Here is an 18558-nt window from a genome sequence, read left to right as displayed (position 1 = left end):
CAGGGGGTGACTGACTGTCCTGTGACACTGCAGAGGGGACTTGGAGTGGACAGGGAAGCTGGGCTGGAGCCGGTGGTTGACCACACAGTTTGTGCCAAAGGGTCTCCCACGGCTCCCCCAGTCCTGCGATGGCTATGCCTATGGCTGCTTCATCATCATGCTCTATTCAAGGAAAATGATGCAGTGGATGAATGCGGCGGGCATGGGAAGAAGGAAAAGGACCCCTGGCTTTAGTTTTCTTCCTCTCATAGCAAAGGAAGGGCACAGGAAGGGGCCGGTAGAACCTCAGGGCTGGAAAACCATATCGTTAGCAGGTGCACAGAGATGTGCCCCCAAATGTCACTGCCCCGTCCTTTCATCAAGATAGATACCGTCCTGGAGTCAGGGCCACAGTTGTTTGGGTCCATGGGGTCTGTCTGAAAAGGCCTCTTCTGGATTTAATAGAGTCTGTGGCTATCAGGAAAGCCTAGTGGCTTTGGGAAATGTATTCATTAGCTAGGGTTGCTGTAACAGTGCCATGAGCCAGGTGGCTCACACCACAGAATGTATTGTCTCCCACTTCTGGAGGTTAGAAGGCTGAGGTCGAGGTGGCTGTAGTGTGTAAGGAAAGGATTGTTCCAGGCCACCTCCTTGAGTGTCTATGGCTGCCTTTTCCCTGTGTTTTTACATTGCTACATTCACCTTGTGCTTGTGAAGCAGGTGGCAGAACTACTGAGCTTTTAATTTCCTCTTTATATAAGGACAGTAGTCAAATTACATTAGGTCCTGTCCTAATGACCTCACTTTAACTTGATTGTCTCTGTAAAGATGCTCCTTCCAAATACGACTTTTTGAGGAACTGGAGATTGGAACTTCAGCATAATTTCAAAGGGACACAGTGTGATCCATAACAGGAAATGTGCTTGCTTTCTCCTGCTTTACTAGTGTCAGTGACTCAGAGCACCATTTGCAGACAAGTTTTCCAGGGCATCTCGACATTAGACACAAGGCTAATGAGGTCTGGTCGGTAGCTACAATGGAAGAATGTCCGTCTTTCAACACCGAAAGGCGAGTGGTGTGTTGGGGTGGGAGGACCTTGTCTGGGAACTTCCGGGGAGTCTGGCTCGCCTTCACACTTAGCAGTCAGTCACCTCTGCCCTTAACTCGGGACAGGTTGTCTTGTAAATCTGATTTCTCTGTAGCTCTGTGCCAGGCCTGGAACTGCAACAGAGCTAAGGTGTCACGTGGCTCTGTGTTGCTTCATCTTGGCTCAGCCAGTGCCCTCTGCCTGGGCGCACTCTGCCGAGAAGCCAGCCCTGGTCTCCTACTGTCCTTTTCAAACATCTTTTCCTGGTTTTCAGTCTATAGATTCAGTAAATATAAAAAATACATGATTATGTATAAACTCCCAAAACAAAGTTGTCCATATATCTCTTCCCTCAACTCCACTTTCCAGAGCTAATCACAGTTAGCTTTTGTATCTATTTCCTTTTTTTAAAAAAATATATCTATTTTCTAAATTTGGATTTGGTGAGGAGGATTGAACCCAGGACCTTCACACTGAGCTATGGTCCCAGCTCTTTTTGATTATTATTTTGAAACAGGATCTCACTAAATTGCCCAGGCTGAGCTGGATCTTGGGATCCTCTTGCCTCACCTTCCCAGGGTGCTGGGATCACAGGTGTGTGCCCTCATGTCTGGCTTTTTCTAGATATTTTTCTTTGCGTACTACATGAACACAGGTACCTTAGCTGTCTTTTTAGTCTATCTGTACACACATCTATAGAAAAGTCTACGGAATAGTACACAGAACCTACTTTACACTGAATTATACGAGAGGGTCCATAGCCTCAGATACACTAATGAGTCCTGCAGGTGAGCCCCCCATTGCATAAGTGCACTCTGACCATCACAGCAGCATCCCCACAGATACACTACGTCTGTCTAATCTTGCGTCCACTAGACATGGTGTGTGGATGAGTTGGTGCGACTGTCAATAAGACTGGCTTGAGAGGTACTTAGTAAAGCACACTTTGGAGTGTGTATGTGAGTCACGAGGATGTGATCTTGGGAATTATATTTGATCCCGGGCCCTTTCTGTTTCTTTCCAACTCTGCTTTCTGGCTGCATGAGCTGAGCAGCTTTCCTGCATCGCAACCTTCTGTCATGATGTTTTTGCCTGTGGGCCAACTGACCATGGACTGACACTGAAATCATGAGCCGAAATAAACCCTTCCTCTTAAGTTGTGTATGTCAGGCATTTTGTTCCAGCAACAGAAAGCCGACAAACAGAATTAAAGCCAGAAAGAACTGAATTTTTGTCAACAACCTGAATGAGCTTGAAAGGAGATTCTTCTCTCAGCCTCTGGGTAATAAACCAACCCTACTGACACTTTGATGTTGCCCTGGGACACCCTGAGCGTAGAACTCAGCTGAACCTGCTCAACTGCTCACCTGCTGAGCTGTGAGGTAATGGGCATTCCTTCAATCCCTAGTGTTCCATTTTGGAACACCCACTACAATGGAGCTTAATGAATTTTTTCTCTGAATTCTTGTTCCTTGAATTTTTCTAGGTAACATATATGAATTTCATGCAAAAAAATTTAAAATTGCATAAATGGGTTAAATTTGTAGTACTTTTACACATACACAGCAATAGAAAATGAATATAGGCCGGGCATGGTGGTGCACGCCTGTAATTCCAGCATTCTGGGAGGCCGAGGCAGGAGGATGGCAAGTTGGAGCCTCACTTGGGCAACTTAGCAAGACCCTGTCTCAAAAATAAAAAAGCTGGGGATGAGCTCAGTGAGAAGGCCCTGAGTTCAATCTTGTGTAACACACATACCATCACCAAGAAATTGAATTCAGGCCAGTTTCTTGTTTAGCCAATTGTTCCAGTAATGTCCTTTGTTGTAAAGGTATCCAGTTCAGAATCATGTGCAGCTGGTTGTCCTGTCTCTTTAGTCTCATTGTGTCTGGAAAAGTTCCTCTCTGTCCTTGACTGTTTTCTGGACTCCTCTGAAGATGGCAGTCAATTACTGTGTAGAGAGCCCCTCGTTTGGGTTTGTTGGTGCTTTCTCCTGCCTGGATTCTGGCACTGCACCTGGGGAAGAGCCCTCACAGAGCAAGGCCAGGCTCTTCTCATTGCATCCTATAGGTCTCCTTGGGCCCTAGGGCAGCGAGTGGAGTGGTGCACAGAATTCCCAGTGCTCGACATCATCCACTCTCTCATTTTTTGGTGGAGCCCCGAATGTGCACTGCTTGCCAATTTCACAGTAGTTAAAAACAAGTGGGTAATAAGTTGTATTCTGCAGCTCACTCTTTTCCATGCCAGTAGAATGAGTCTGTCACTGTCCTTACTCTATGTCCAGCCACATATTTCTAGCAGCGCTTTGGTTTCCACAGGAGCGAGGACCTCAGTGTTTGCTTATGTGTAAACATGGGGGCTGTTCTGGTTTCCCTCATCACAACAGGCTGCAGTGGCTGTCTGGGTTGTATGCATTGCTCTTCCTATAGTTTCTGCACAGTAGAGTCCCGGAAGTGGGGTCATTCAGGTTAAGGCTATGAGCATCTAATACATTGGTAGTGACTGCCATCACCAAGCACTGTCCCAGTTTCTGTCTTGTCCCTCCGGCTTTGTTCCTTCTGCTGCTTGGCCCTGAAACTTCCAAGTACTGGACTGTGATAAGCTCTTCTTTCTCCTCCGCTTCCCCACTGGGAATAGCTCGCATGTGACTCTCCCACTGAGAAGAACAGCAAAGGAACTGAGGGTTTAGCAAGTGAATTTGGGCTTCGGCCAGGGCGATTACCACATCCGGCTTGCTTGTGTGTGTGTGTGTGTGTGTGTAAGAAAGGGTACCATTTGCCCAGGGTTCACCCCTTCTCACTCATCTCAGTGACACTGCCTGCCTTCCCCCACCAGTCGGGCCTACAGCAGGCTGGGCTCTGGGACAGACAGGGCCAGTTTCCTCCGAGCAGAAGTTTCCTTCAAAGGGGCAGACACATAAGGTCACACATACTCAGTGCTCTGAAAAAAGTCCACTTCCTTGCTGATCTTAGGGTGTGTCTGGGGCAGGTTCTGTAGCCGATCCTATTTGTCCAGTTATCCAGGGAGACCATCAGAACTGCCACCAGAATGGGGGACTCGAGGACAAGCAGAACACAGCACAGCTGGACACCGAGACACTGGCACCGCTGCTTTGATCACCTCCATGGTGGGGGCAGAGGGCGGAACCCAGATACCCAGGTGGTACATCGTGGCGTCAGCCTCTGCCTCTGGTGCGCAGGACACTGAGGGTTCACTGGGCTCTGCTCTCAGTGGATCCACCCAGAAGAGAGGACCCAGCATCCAGGAGGGCCAGCTGGCTTCAGAACGTTGTGTGTTTAACGTGGCATCCCCAGTTTGTAAAACACAAGCTGAGGCTGTGCCACCTGAAGTTGTTTTGTGGGCAGATGTGAGTCTGGCTTCCCATCTAGATGGATACCCAACCTGGCAGTGGTTAGGAACTTGCATCTGCAAGGAGAACCAGCAGGGGTGAGGGCACCTCAGAAGAGCAGCCTGTCCCAGGCTAGGATGGGGACAGAAGGGCGCCAGGAAATGCACTGCTGACTCAGTGACTCAGTGTGGATGGAGGGCAGGAGCTGAGACCCGAGTTACCAAGGCCCCATTTCCTCCTCTGTCAAAACTGGGTCAGGAGATTAGATAATAGTCTAACAGTGGCATTTAGTAAGAGGCCCACTAAGTGCCAGGCATGTAATGTACTTCCTACCAATGTAAATTTTGGAGCCTCTTGGTTATTATGAGGAGCGAATGTGACATCCTTGGGACAGTGCTCAGCACATCCAGCACACCCAATAAACGGCAGCTATCGCTTTTCATATTTTTAGTCATCACCAAAAGTCCTATGAATAGATATTACTATGCCTGTATTTTCAAATGAAACCAGGGCTTCGAGGGATTAAGTAAATTCCCCAAACCACGATTCCTCTTGGTGTGGGCCAAAGTCCTCTTGGGCTTCAGGAAAGCATCATTAGTTCCCTTTCCCTTTATTTTTCTTTTCTTTCAGAACTTCATTTCCTTTGAACAGATCAATTTCCTACTATGTGCTGTTACCTTTTTAAAAAAGCTTTCACAGAAACTTTCCCAGGGATTTGGCTGAAATAGATGTTAGGATGAGGTCTAAGGACAAGAACCAGAGGCTGGTAAAGGTGGTGAACATGCTGTAGGAGTCTCAGTGGCAGCCAGGGCTGGGCTCGAGCTTTCAAAACGCAGCCGCTTGAGGCAGCCATCACAGATTAGCCCACGGCAGCCCTAGGCCAGACATTCAGAGGCAACTTGGCTGGGTGGTGCTGGCTGAGAGTTGCCACGAGGTGGCAACCCAGACTCTGGCTGGGGTTTGTGGTCACCGGAAGGAGGGCTTACCTGGGGCGGGAGACGGTTCACTCACCTGGCTGATGGGGCAGTGCTGGCCAGCCGGAAGGGGCGGTCGCTCTCTCCACAGCCGCTTACTGTCCGCACCACAGGGCATCCGGCTTCTCCCAGAGCGCTGACCTGAGAAGCAGCCAGGTGGAAGTTGCACAGCCTTTTAGGTCTTGGCCTTGAGAGCCACCCTGTTATGTAAGCCACAGCCATTGTATATATAGGTTAGAACAAGGCTGCCAGCTTTGTCAAAACACAAAAGCAACAGGATGGCCAATTCAATTTGAATTTCAGGTAAACAACTAATAAATTTAGTACAGGTCTGTCCCACATATGCACAGGATATGCTTACACTAAAAGTTTATTCCTTGTTTATCTGACATTCAAATTTAACTGGGTGCGAGTTCAGCCCGCCACTCTAGGGAAGAGGGATTAGTTTATACCCTTGCATCCTTTTGGTGCAGGGGATCAAATCCAGGGCCCTGTGCTTGCTAGGCAAGTGCTAGTGCATCCCCGAGCTACATTGCAAACTCCTCCTTTCCGCTTTTTTGCTTGTTTGGGACAGGGCCTTGTGATGTATTTCAGGTTGCCTTAAACTCACTGTGTAGCCTAGGCTGGCCTCAAACTTGCAGCAATCTTCCTGCCTCAGCTTCCCAAGTGCTAGGATTGCAGATGTACACCATACCCACTAGTTTCCACTTTTGACAGGAGGAATGTCAAAGAATCTGCAGATATTTAAAAGCCACCACCATTAGGGGATTCTGAAAAAGTTCACTTGGCACCAGTGTCTGTGGATAACTGCATAGGAGCCTTACAGGATGAAGCAATACTGGGACACACGAGGCCCTGTTCCTGCCATCTTGCACTTTACAGCAAATCACACACATTGGCTCACCTCTGTGCAGTAAGCATGACATCCATAATGAGGTCAAATGCCTGCGCTGAGGTGACATGGGCGGAAATGGGGAGGGAGGACAAATTCTCCCCAACTCAAGCTTGAATCTGTTCCATTCTGTCTGCTGTGTCCCCATCTCCATAGCCTCCGCTGTGTAAGGTGGCTTGTGTTAACTATCTGTCACCGCGACGTAACACCAGCAGCTGATGGGATTTGTGGATCTTTGTTGTTGGCTGCCTCCTGGCAGATGAAGGACACCTCTCCAAGGAGCTGAGGGCTGAGATGCAGTGTTCTCTCTCTACTTCCGGGCTCTGAGACACACCTGGGCGAGGACCTTGTAGATCCAAGCCATGGCTTGCAGGGCCTTGGCAGGGGCTGGCTCCAGTGCACCTGCAGGACCATGATGCTTCTTTTCCATGAGGCGGCGGCAGTCAGCCTCTTGTGAGAGTTACCCTCTCCTGATTTTCATTGTAAGAAATCTCAGACATTTAGAAAATGTGAAAGAATATGATATCCACAGTCCTTCCACATAGACTCAGTGCTTATTATCTTTTCCTTGTTTTTTCTAGCAATCTCTTTCACCTATTTATATCCTTTTCACACACACACACACACACACACACACACACACATGTTGCTGGGTACTTCGTAGCTATATTATCGCAAAAGAAGTGCATGCTCCTATGTAACTACATTCCCATAATCACATCCAAGAAAATTAACCATGACTCAACAGCATCACCTAAAACTGAGTACACATTCAGATTTCTCCTACTGTCTCCATATTATCTTCCATAGTCAGTCAAGGCCCATCCATACGTCGTCATCTTAGTTTCTATCAATCCAGAATGGTAACCTCTGAAGAGATCAGGTGGCTGTCTTGTAGATGGTTCTGCATTCTAGATTCCCAGAATAAAGTCTATATATCCTGATCTCCATTATACTTCGGTATGATTAGATGACAAAATTCTACTAGATATGTGAAAGTGCTGTGAGAAATTTCTGGGGTATCTTCTGCTACCTGAAACATGGTGTGACGGCTAGAGCTCTGACAGTCACTTCAGCAGATCAGGGTCACCACTAGGGAAGACAATGGCAGAAGTGGAAAGGACTTCACAGAACAGCAAACATCAGTTCTGTCCAGCTACTTCCTCACCTGTTTAAATTGTGAAAATAAAATCCACATGCTTAAGTCACTCTTAAGTGGGATTTTTTTCATACATAGATGCATTTCATTCCTATTAGTAAAGAAGCCAGATTGAAAACTACTACAATCCCACATTGGCCTGGAAGAGATGTTATTTACTTTCTAAGCAAATATTTGCTTGAATAAGATGTTTCAGGACTTCTGTTTCCTGCAGGTGCAGGTCTGTGTTGCCAGCATGCAAGGAGAATGTGCTGATACCCTCGGGTAACCTACTGTGAGTCTTGGCTCCCCATTTTCATTGTGTTGAGTGATCTTGGCAGTGAGGGAGAATTTCTGTAAGAAACGTGTGCATACACGTATGGGAAATGAGGTACGTGTGGGTTACCACATGCAAGAGGATCAGGGGCCAGGGCTGAGCACTAACTGTGCAGGGCAGAGTGGGAGGATGTGGAATGGGCACAGTGTGGGGTTGTGAAGCACCTGGGAGACCCACAACCAGGTGTGAGCCTCCAACGGTGGGGCCTTCAGGAGAGGAAACTCAATGGACGTTCACATGCCTTGAATTCCTCCAGCCTGGATGAGGCTCTTGGGTGTGGGAGACTCCACTCGGAAAGTGTCCCACGGAAGCAAGAAGAGTCAGTGTGTGAAGGCAAGCAGGCCGTGCCGGCCGCGGCCCATCCGTCTCTTCAATCACTGGGTCCAGGAACAAAGAAAAGCCTTCCTGCCCCAAGAACACAGAAGACAGTCTCCTGAGCACTGCTCGGCACTGCCCTTCCACTCGAGACACCCGCTGGTTATTCCCCGGTTGTTAAATCTGCAGTTCTTACTGGACTGAGTGACAGCTTCCTACCTCAGCAGAGTGAAAAGTATGGGTCCTAGGTCTGCTTACTGTACCCGAAAGAAATCATTCTGGTAGATCAGGATATCAAATATATTTGAGTCTCTGGTACAACCAGTAAAAATTAAACACACACCCAGAAATACCTGTACACATTTATATGTGTAAAGGATCTGTCCAGTTGATCTTGAGTGGCTCTATAATCCCGTCATTCAGGAGGCTGAAGAAGGGGGATGTGGCCACAAGTTCATGGCCAGCCTGGGATACATAGTGAGCTCAAGGCCAGCTTCAGCTACATAGTGCGAGTCTGTCTCAACCCCCCTACAAAAAAAAAAAAAACCCACAGGGGGAAAAAAAAAAGAGCAGCTCTAGTGGTAAGAACTTGAGGCTGATTCTGTGGAAGGACCCTAAAAACCTTGGAAAGATCATCAGGTAGGACAGGTAGCATCTCAGTGTGGCTCAGGGCTCAATCTGAGTTTGACTTCTGCCTCCTCTACGTACTAGCTGTGTTACCTTGAGTAAGTTCCTTACCCTGTCCGTGCCCCTTTTGTAAAAATGAGGTTGTTGTTCAGTTATAAATGGAGCTACTCCTTAGGGCTGCTGAAGAAACAAGTGATGAAACACACAGAGAACGCTCAGGTTCACGCCCAGCACATGGTAAGGACCCTCACAACATGACCCACTGTCAGCCCAAATCCACTGCCTCAGAGGTCCTGGTGGGTGGGGAGGGTTCAGCTGCCAGCTGGCAGGTTGTGTGCAGGCAGAAGCTGATATGACAGGGCAGGGGTCATGTTTGCCATCCACTCACTGCAGCACACTGGGCCGAGTATCTGCTGTGTGCCAGACACTGCTGGGTACGATGATCATGGAGAAAATCTAACGCTACCATGGTCCTACTCGTCCGCAGGAGAACTTCAGTCCCATAAATGGAGCCTGCAGAAAACTAGGAAAGCTGATATGCACTCTTCTGAATATAGAGTCAGTTTTTCACTTTATACCAGTATCCTTGGGCCTTTGACCCCTGACCATTTGCTCTGGAAGTTGTGACAGACCATGTGGATTTCCCGTCTCAGCTTGGCTGTCTTTGCTGGTAGGAAGTGGACTTGAGAACAGTATGTGATTTTGTGGCTTGGATGATGGAAATTCCTCAGTTAGTTTTGAGAAGCTTTAAAAAAAACCTTAATACTTAGGTATACGTGGTAGAAATGTTAGTCTGTGTATCTGCCAGTGACCTAGTTTTCCAGAACAGAATTGCTGGCACTCAGGAAGTAGGGTTGGGAACCAGTACCCATGTTTCTGGCAGAGCAGGGTTCTGTAGTCCCTGGTCACTGGTGACAGGAAAAGGTGATATTTTAGAAAAAGATGAAATAACAGAAGCCACTTTGATCAGTTTTCTTACCAAGACAAATTGCAATTCTGAACAAAGTGTGTTGTTCTGAATGCAATCCTTCTGCTGTGCAGTGTGGTCACTCCTGAAAATGCAGGGTTCTCAGTTTGTGCTGATTGAGCACTTGTGACCACATCATCCCATCAAACTGAGGGGCATCAGAAACAGGGATGTGGGTTTCCATGATGCTATCTTATGTATTTGCTCAGAGTTTAATTGGTAGTTTTCTCTTTCATATCATTTATAGCATATCAAATTTGGCAAAATATGGCAATGGCTCGCTAAAGTTTATTCCACCTGGGATCACCATGCTGTCTTTAAAAGTAATGGGAGCCTGGCATCCACCCTCATGCATTCTGATTGTAATAGAGACAAGATCTGTCCTAGTGATCAGAACTTAAAAAACATCCCCTGGTGATTTTAAAATAGAGCAAAGTTTGAGAAACTTTGCAATACAGCATTTCTGCATTATTGAAGTGGTTTCAAATCCTAGGTTTCATGGACAGCACCCTTATAGATAGGTTCTGCTTATTACATACTTTGCACTTCGCTGTCTCAATGACACCCTTTCAAGGCTACCCATTAATTTTCCTTCATGTTCCCATCAGGTTGCCAGCTCTTGGAGGACAAGGATTTATCTGACTTCTTCTGTTACGTCCTTGCCTCCTAAAACACCTAGGTGTATTGTAGACACTTGATAACTATTTGGTTAATCTGTGAATAGTTCTTTTACATTCAGTTCTGCAATTCCACACTCACACAATTTCCAACTTATGTTTTTATATTTAGATGATTTCCACATCTGGCTTTTCATTTCCAGTGGTCACTTTGCAAGTCCCAATTATACATAAGATTCATTTCAAAACGTGAGCTCAATGTTTTCTCTCCCCACATAAGTTTTCTCTCAGTTTTTAGTCTTCCCATATTTACTTAGTCCAATTTTGTGCTGTTTCTGAAATTTTTTGAGTTTTTCCTTTAAATTTTGCTAACACCAAACTGTCTTAATTTATTTATGTTTCAAGTTATTTTGTTACTTCCTGACAGAAAAATATTTTTAAAGTGTTTATGGGCCAGATGTGGTGGCACATGCTAGCTAGTTGGGAAGCTGAGGCAGAAGGATTACAAGTTCAAGTACAGCGTGGGCAACTTAGTAAGACCCTGTCTCAAACTAAAAAGAAAAAGCGGGGGCCCGGGGATTTAGCTCAGTGGTTCCGCTGCCTTGCCTTGCAAGCACAAGGTCTCAAGTTCAATCTCTGGTACCAAAAAAAAAAAAAAAAAAAAAAGCAGGCTAGAGATGTAGTTCAGTGCAAAGGCTCTGAGCTCAGTCCCCAGTAATACATGTGTGTGTACACACACACACACACAAACACACATATACAAACAAAATGTTTCTGGGATTTTACTATATAGATGCAAAGTATATGACAATAATAGTACAAGGATGGGAACTAAAAGTAAAGAGGAAAAAATTCAGTAAAAGTTCTCATACTGTTGGTGAAGTGGTAGATGTACTAGCTGAAGGTAGATTGTGGTAAGACAAGGATGCATATCTTGAAATCATTAGAGGAACCACTAGGAACATAACACAAGAATGAATACATAACAAAAAAGCTGACAGAGGACAAAACTATTTTTGAAAACTGGCTAATATAATGAAGGCAGGAAAGGAGAAACCAAAGAAAAGAGAACTGGTGCATTAAACAGAAAACAAATAGCACAATGGTAAACTTAAAAAGAACTAAATTAAATATAAATAAACTAAACATTCCTATTAAAAGGCAAAAGTTATTGGGACAGCTTAATGCCAGTTGTATAGATGAATAGAAGATACAACACAAAAACCCTAACCAAAGGCAAGCTGGCACATCCGAGAGTCTTCGTGGTATGAATCACAATCACTACAGATAAACACAGACATTTAATAAAGATAAGTGATCAGTTTAACAAGAGGACCCAACAAACCTAAATTTGGATGCACCTCATTAGAGAATTTAAGAAAAAGACAAAGGCACAAGCCTCTCATTCACTAAAACAAAAAGCTGGAAAAAAAACCAGTAAGAGTGTAGAAGACTTGAAACGAAGACTTAAAAAACTTGACCTCACTGACATATTTAGAGCAGGCTGCTGTGTTCTAGCCGGGCGTGGTGGTGCACGCTTGTAATCCCAGCACTCAAGAGGCTGAGGCAGAAGGATCACTGTGAGTTCGAGATCAGCCTGGGCTACATAGTGAGTTCCAGATCAGCCTCAACTACATAGTGAGACCCTGCCTCAAAAAAACAAAAACAAAAACAAGAACTGCTGGGTTCTCAAGGGCACATGGAATACTTGTCACAAAGCAACCATGAGCTGGGCTGTCAGGAAACCATATTCAGAGGACCGAAGTCACATGGAACACGTTTTCTAGCACTGAGGTGTGGAACTAGAAATTGATAATGAAAAAATTACTTGAAGATCTCCAAATATTTGGAATATTGGCAACATACTTCTAAATAAATTATAAGACAAATAAGACACAGGTGAAAATTAGAAATTACTTGTAAACAATTGATAAAAATACAATTTATTAAAGTATATGGGAACTAGGTAATAAATGTATGTATTAGAAATAAAGAGTTAAGTCAATGTTTCTAATTTAAGAAATTCAGAAAATAAAATACTAAACCAAGAGAAAGAGAATAAGAATCACTATCACTGAAATATCGCTGACATAGAAAAAAGACAATATAAAAAAACCAAGTAGGAGTCGGGCGTGGTGGCGCATGTCTGTAATCCCAGCACTCGGGAGACTGAGGCAGGAGGATCTCGGTGAGTTTGAGACCAGCCTGAGCTACATAGTGAGTTCCAGGTCAGTCTCAACTACATAGTGAGACCCTGTCTCAAAAAACAAAAAACAAACAAACAAACAAAAAAACCCAAACCAAGTAGGTCAAATTTTGAATTCTGAAAAGATTAGTAAAACTGATAAACTCTAATGAGACTACTCCAGCAAAATAAAAAGAAAATACAAATTATTAATATTAAGAATAAAAGAAGGAATCTACATTACTAATATTACTGATATTAAATAGACTAATGTTAAAGACAGCTTTATACCACTAAAATTGGTGACGTCATTGAAATGGGCAAATTTCTAGATAACCTATTAAGAAAAATAGACTATCTGCATAGTCCTTTATTTTAGTGGTTTTTTAAAATTGTTGTTGTTGTTTTGCTTTTGAGACAGGCTCTCACTGTACAGTCTAGGCCAATTTTGAACTCACTATGTGGTCCAGGCTTCCCTTGAACTGGTGGCAATCTTTCTGCCTCAGCCTCCCAAGTGCTGGGATTATAGGCGTGCACCACCACACTCAGCTATTAAGAAATTGAATGTGAAATTTAAAATCTTCCCACAAGGGAACTATGGGCTTGGGGCTGGATGTAGCCCAGTGGTAGAGTATGCATGAGGCCCCACGTTTGATCTGCAACATTAAAAAAAAAAAAAAAAAAAAAAAAAAAAAAAAAAAGAAGAATCTACAGGCCTACATGGCTTCACTGGCAAATTCTTCTGAGCAATTAAGGAAGAAATAATACCAATCTTACACAAGTTCTTTGATAGAATACCAAAAAAGAGGACACTATTCAACTTGCATTAAGAGTTCAGAATAACCTCAACATAAAATCCTGATGCAGACATTACAACAAAGGAAAATTATGGGCCAGTATTTGTTAGAAACTCAGATGGAAAAACAAAAACCAAAAACTCAGCAAACCAAACCCATAAAACATAATAATTATATCATATCATGAGAAATTGGGGTTTATTACAGAAATGCAAGATTTAATGTTCAAATATCAGTGAATATAATTCAACACATTAACAAAATAGATAAGTGATCTTCATGGATAAAGAAAAAAGTATTCAACATTATAAATGGGTAATCTTAATGAGAAAGAAAAGGTATTCAACATTTCTTTATGGTGAGAAAAAAATATGGTAGCACATGGTTGTAATTTCAGCACTTGGAAAATGAGGAAAGAGGACTTAGAGTTCCAGGCCAGCTCGGGCTATATACAAGACTCTGTCTTAGAAAATCAACCAGCCAACCAATTAACCAACCCCTCAATGGACCAGGAATAGAAATTTCCTTAATCTAATAAAGGATATCTACAAAAACAAAACACACAAAAACCAAAAGAACACCCCCCCGATAAACAATAAAACAGCCAAGGTAAAACAACAGCACACAAGAACAAAATGAAAACTACAGCACTCTAGGAGGCTGAGGTAGCAAGCCTGGGCTACTCGGTGCCTTAGTGAGACCTTATCTCGAAACAATAAAAAAGGCCTGGTGATGTAGCTCAGGGTGAAGGCCCTCTGTTGAATTCCCAGTGAACAAACAAACCACACTCCACAACCCCAAAAACATATTTAAGAAAATTTGAATGCTTCCCCCCTCCTTCATAGTGAAAATAAAACAAGGATGTCCACTTCACAGTTCTATTTAACATTTTCATAAAAATTCTAGTTAGTGCAATGAGGTGAGCAAGAAACAAGGTGTATACAAATCTGAAAAGAGATGAAACAGCCATTATTTGCAGAAGAGATGACTGTAGCTAAAATATTCAGAACATTAATCATTTAGATTTAACTAGTAAATTTATCAAGGTTGTGTAATACAAGATCAATACAAAAATCAATTATACTCTTCTGCACTACTAATAATTGGTTAAGTAAAATATAATTTACAATAGAAGAATAATTAAATACCTTTAATGAGAAAGGAGCAAGATGACATTCAAGAACAGCAAAAAGGGTCATAAAGGTATCGTAAAGGAGTCAGGGTGGTGGTAACTTTTGTGGGGGGTGGGATATTGGTGGAAGGGAATGCAACAGTCTTCTGAGACCCTGCAATTGTGGAGTGTTGAGTATATGGGTGTTACATAAGATACATCAAGCTGAATACTTAAGATGTTTGATTTTTCTTTGGGGGCGGGCTGGGATTGAACTCAGAACCTTGCACACGAGAGGCAGGCATAGAACCACTGAACTAAATCCCCAGGCCTAGATGTGGTGTTTTTTTTTTTTTTTTGAGACAGGGTCTCACTATGTAGTTGAGTCTGACCTGGAACTCACTATGTAGCCCAGGCTAGTCTCGAACTCACAGCGATCCTCCTGCCTCAGCCTCCTAAGTACTGGGATTACAGGTGTGCGCCACCATGCCCAGCTGTGGTGTTTTTAATAAGTGATGTTGGATCAATTGTACATTGATATGGAATTAATGAGCCCAGTTTTCTGCCTCACATCTCTGTCTCTTTAGCTTAAATTCCCCACAAGGAAGGAATAAAATACATCTGATGAATACTTAAGTTAATAACCGATGGCATTAAAAGTATTTTAAGGAGTTTGCTGAAACATGGGAAATGCTTACTTTGGGTGAACAAAAATTCTAATAAAGACAATCACAACTTTGAAAAATGTTTGGAAAAACTTGGGAGGAAGGAACACTAAGGTGTGAATAGTGGTTATTGGTTGCCTTGGGCTGGTGAAACATTGGCGGGTTGTTTTCCTTATTTTTATTTTTCTGTACCTCGCAAAATTTCAAGACTTTTGTGACAGCAGGATGAACTTCAAAAAATATTTTTTCCTTTTAAATAAAAACTTTGCCCTTCAACCTTTTTTGTCAACTGCTATGGTTTTTATTCTTTTAAGCTTTCCTTTTGTTCTCCTGCAGCATACATTCTCACTTTTCATGACTGGAGATGCTTGAGTCTCCTTACTTGCTCCCTCCCATCTTGTCCTGTCCAGTTAAGAGAAGGCCTCTGGGCTGGATCCTCTTCATTGTCAAGTTCGTAGATGATGCCCAGGACAGAGAAGCCGTGAGTCTCCTTGCTGCACAAGACAACAGGTCAGAGAACTCACGTTTGGACCATGTTCCCAACAGGAATGTGAATTGTCACACACCTGGTGGGGAAGCAGTTATTCTACAACAGGGATGAGAGTGTTTCAAGTTAGATGCTCCAGGAGGGCACCAGCTGGAGTCTGCGGAGGAAGTCTCCTTTGGTCATAAGACTGGGGTTCTCCTTCCTTCCCTGAGGATTCACAGAAATAAAGCCCATTTCTGTTAGGGAATTGATCATGTTAAAGTATGCTGTGACGCCGCCTCACAGGCTGCATTCTCCTGGTACATCTTGGCTCCTAAAATGACCTCATGCCCTTATCTCTGGTTTCCCTCCCCCCCACAAGGCCACAGTGGTCCAGGAAAGTTGAAATCTGTGTCTGCAGGACTGGGCCCATAAAAGCAATCTGGCCTGTGATAGGTTAAAAGTAACTCACTCCTCATAAATAAACAATAGCCCACCCCCAAACTGATAAAAGGACCTTCCTTTCTTTGTTCTTCTCTCTCCTTCTGCTTCTTCTTCCTCCTCCTCTCTCTCTCTCTCTCTCTCTCTCTCTGCCTCCCTGCCTCCTGCTCACCTCCCTACAATAAAGATTTCCTGCCGGACCTCTCAGTGTGTGAGTGGCCTAATTGGGAAGGGGCACCCGAAAGGGCACGCTAACCCCCTTTCATTGGTGTCAGAAGTGGGATCTGGGATTGCCAGGCCCACAGGCTAAAACGCCTGAGGCCTGAAACCCAGATTCTAGGGCGCCCCTGCTCAGCCCCCGCCCAACGTCCGCAACCATTCTTCTCGTCGCCATCTTTACAGCCATCACCGACCTACTGATCTTCCGACCCACACCTTTTTGGGTAAGTTCCCCTTTCTAAGAAGTCCTCAGGGTAACGGGGACCCCAGACTCCAGACCACCCACAAGAACCACGTCCGGGACAAGGCCAGGGCCCAGGTCCTCTGTCCCTCAGTTTTGGCAAACCGGGTTTGCCTCCGTTGAGTCCGGGACTCAACTGAACTAAGTCCGGGACTTAGTTCGCATAAATTCCTATCTCGCGTAAAGGATGCCTTTGTGGGAGACCGAATTTCAGCTTTCTAGACCGGGTCTAGAAAAAGAGGAGTTTTATCAGAACTCTCGGAGACGTCAGGTCTTCTGATAACCTCCTGTCCTGGTGGTCATGGGCTCTGGTTCCTCTATACCCGCCGACTCTCCTTTGGGATGCTTACTCAGAAATTTGGAGGGTCTTGATTTAAAACCCAAATGGCTAATTCGCTTGTCTACTCAAATTTGGCCCCAATATCAGTTAGACAATCAAAACATCTGGCTGCCTAACGGCTCCTTTGAATTGGGTCTGATTAGAGACTTTTACAACTTGTGCGAGCGAGAAGGAAAATGGTCGGAGATCCCCTATGTCCAGGGTTTTTCCTATCTGGCTAGCCAACCCTTTCTTTGTTCCACCACCAAAGTCTCTCCCATACTTCTATTGTCTCAAAGTCGCCCCACAACTGACCCCCCTCCTTCCGATTCTTCAAACCAACCAGACCCGGAAGATGATCCTCCCCCGCACCGGAAGGCAAAAAACCCACTCACCCCTCCTCCTACCCCATCCCACTCCTCCCCTCCTCCGGAATCTCCTACCCCTCCCATTTCTTCTGACTCACCGACCACCCCACCCTATGCTCCACCCGCAGACACACAAGGGTCACAGGATGGCACCCTTGGGCGAAATAGCCAGAGCTGAAAGAATTGTCTGCGTTCATACTCCTTTTCCTATGTCTGAACTAGCTCTCATTCAGGCCAGACTTGGTTCTTTTACAGCGGATCCAACTACCTTTATAAATCAATTTCAACTTTTGACTCAGTCTTATCAACTAACTTACCGTGATTTTTTTGTAGTTTTAACCAATGCCTTAACTCCTGAGGAAAATAGAAGAGTGCTGGATCAGGCTCGTGCACATGCAGACCAAGAACATTTAACCTTTAACCATTGTCTCCTTCATGGGCTCCGCAGAGCTACCATGAAGTCCATTAATTATGAAAAGTTAAATGAAATCATACAGGACAAAAATGAAAATCCATCCACCTTTTTACAAAGGCTGACGGATGGCCTCTGCCAACATACTAAACTAGACACTGAATCTGTGGATGGCCAGAGATTAATTATGAATACATTTCTTTTCTCGGTACTACCCCGACATTAGACTTAAGCTAAAAAAGCTTGACCGAGGGCCCTTGACCCCTCAAGCAGAGGTTCTGGCCACAGCATTCAAGGCCTACCATGGCCGAGATGACCTTAAAGCTACAAAAAAAAAAAATCAATTATTAACACAGGCTCTTAATTCGACCAGTCCACCTGTGCCACAGGGAAGAAAAACCCTACAAAAGGGCTCCCAACCACGAGGCCCCTGTTACAGGTATAATCAGGGAGGCCACTGGACAAAAGACTGTCCTAATCCCAGGGTGCCAACTAAGCCCTGTCCCAAATGCCACCAGAGGGGACATTGGGGTATAGACTGTCCCTTTGGCATTCAGCCGCCATTCGATCGTCAGCCCCACAGCTCCCCAACATGCGGACCGGATAGGTCTAGCGACAACTGAGGGACTATGAGGAGGCCCTGACCCACCTGGCCCAACGCAGATCACCGCCCAGGAGCCCAGGGTAACCTTAACTGTGGCAGGTAGGACCATTTCTTTCTTATTGGATACTGGTGCCAGCTTCTCTGCACTACGAGAATACTGGGGGCCTACCTCCCTTTCTCAGACTTCTATTGTTGGGGTAGAAGGACAACTACAGCGCCCTCGCCAGACTCCCTTACTGTCATGCACAATTGGTGACTTTTCCATTTCTTCATTCATTCCTAGTTCTCCCATCCTGCCTGGTCCCTTTATTAGGCCGCGATATTTTATCTCAAATTGAAACATCCATTCATTTTTCTATGCCGAGCCCTTCCAACACTCTGACAACTTCCCTCTGCCTGGTATTATCCCAAGCCCTCCAATCTCCATCTTCCCAATCCAACTGGCCGA

The 18558-nt window shown here is 44.7% G+C and overlaps 1 protein-coding gene across 3 annotated transcripts; it reads right to left on the bottom strand.

Moving 5' to 3' along the window:
- Positions 1-2764: 2764 nt before the first annotated feature.
- LOC104876450 lies at positions 2765-7504 on the bottom strand. Of its 3 annotated transcripts, XM_019210702.2 has the most exons (4): positions 7315-7504; positions 6294-6683; positions 5427-5530; positions 2765-4492 (listed from the first exon to the last, which is right to left on the bottom strand). In XM_019210702.2, the coding sequence occupies exons 2-4, from the start codon at positions 6433-6435 to the stop codon at positions 4082-4084; spliced, it is 657 nt and encodes a 218-aa protein (XP_019066247.1). In that variant the 5' UTR covers positions 6436-6683; positions 7315-7504; the 3' UTR covers positions 2765-4081. The 3 variants fall into 3 exon arrangements, with proteins under 3 accessions (XP_019066247.1, XP_019066248.1, XP_010642785.1); XM_019210703.2 differs by having other exon boundaries at positions 5427-5589; positions 6294-7504; XM_010644483.2 differs by having other exon boundaries at positions 6294-7504.
- Positions 7505-18558: the final 11054 nt, after the last annotated feature.

This window comes from Fukomys damarensis, unplaced genomic scaffold, assembly GCF_012274545.1.
Source record: "Fukomys damarensis isolate Sample0158 unplaced genomic scaffold, DMR_v1.0_HiC HiC_scaffold_32, whole genome shotgun sequence".
NCBI lineage: Eukaryota > Metazoa > Chordata > Mammalia > Rodentia > Bathyergidae > Fukomys > Fukomys damarensis.
This window is presented reverse-complemented; position numbering and strand designations above follow the sequence as displayed.

Bases quoted from the DNA above. Each gene is read 5' to 3' on its own strand.
- LOC104876450 (XM_010644483.2), bottom strand. From the start codon at position 6,435: ATGGAGATGGGGACACAGCAGACAGAATGGAACAGATTCAAGCTTGAG. The intron at 5,531-6,293 runs GTGAGCCAATGT...GCTGCTTCTCAG, and splicing joins GTCATGCTTACTGCACAGAG to GTCAGCGCTCTGGGAGAAGC. The intron at 4,493-5,426 runs GTGAGTGAACCG...TTCTCCTTGCAG, and splicing joins AGCACTGCCCCATCAGCCAG to ATGCAAGTTCCTAACCACTG.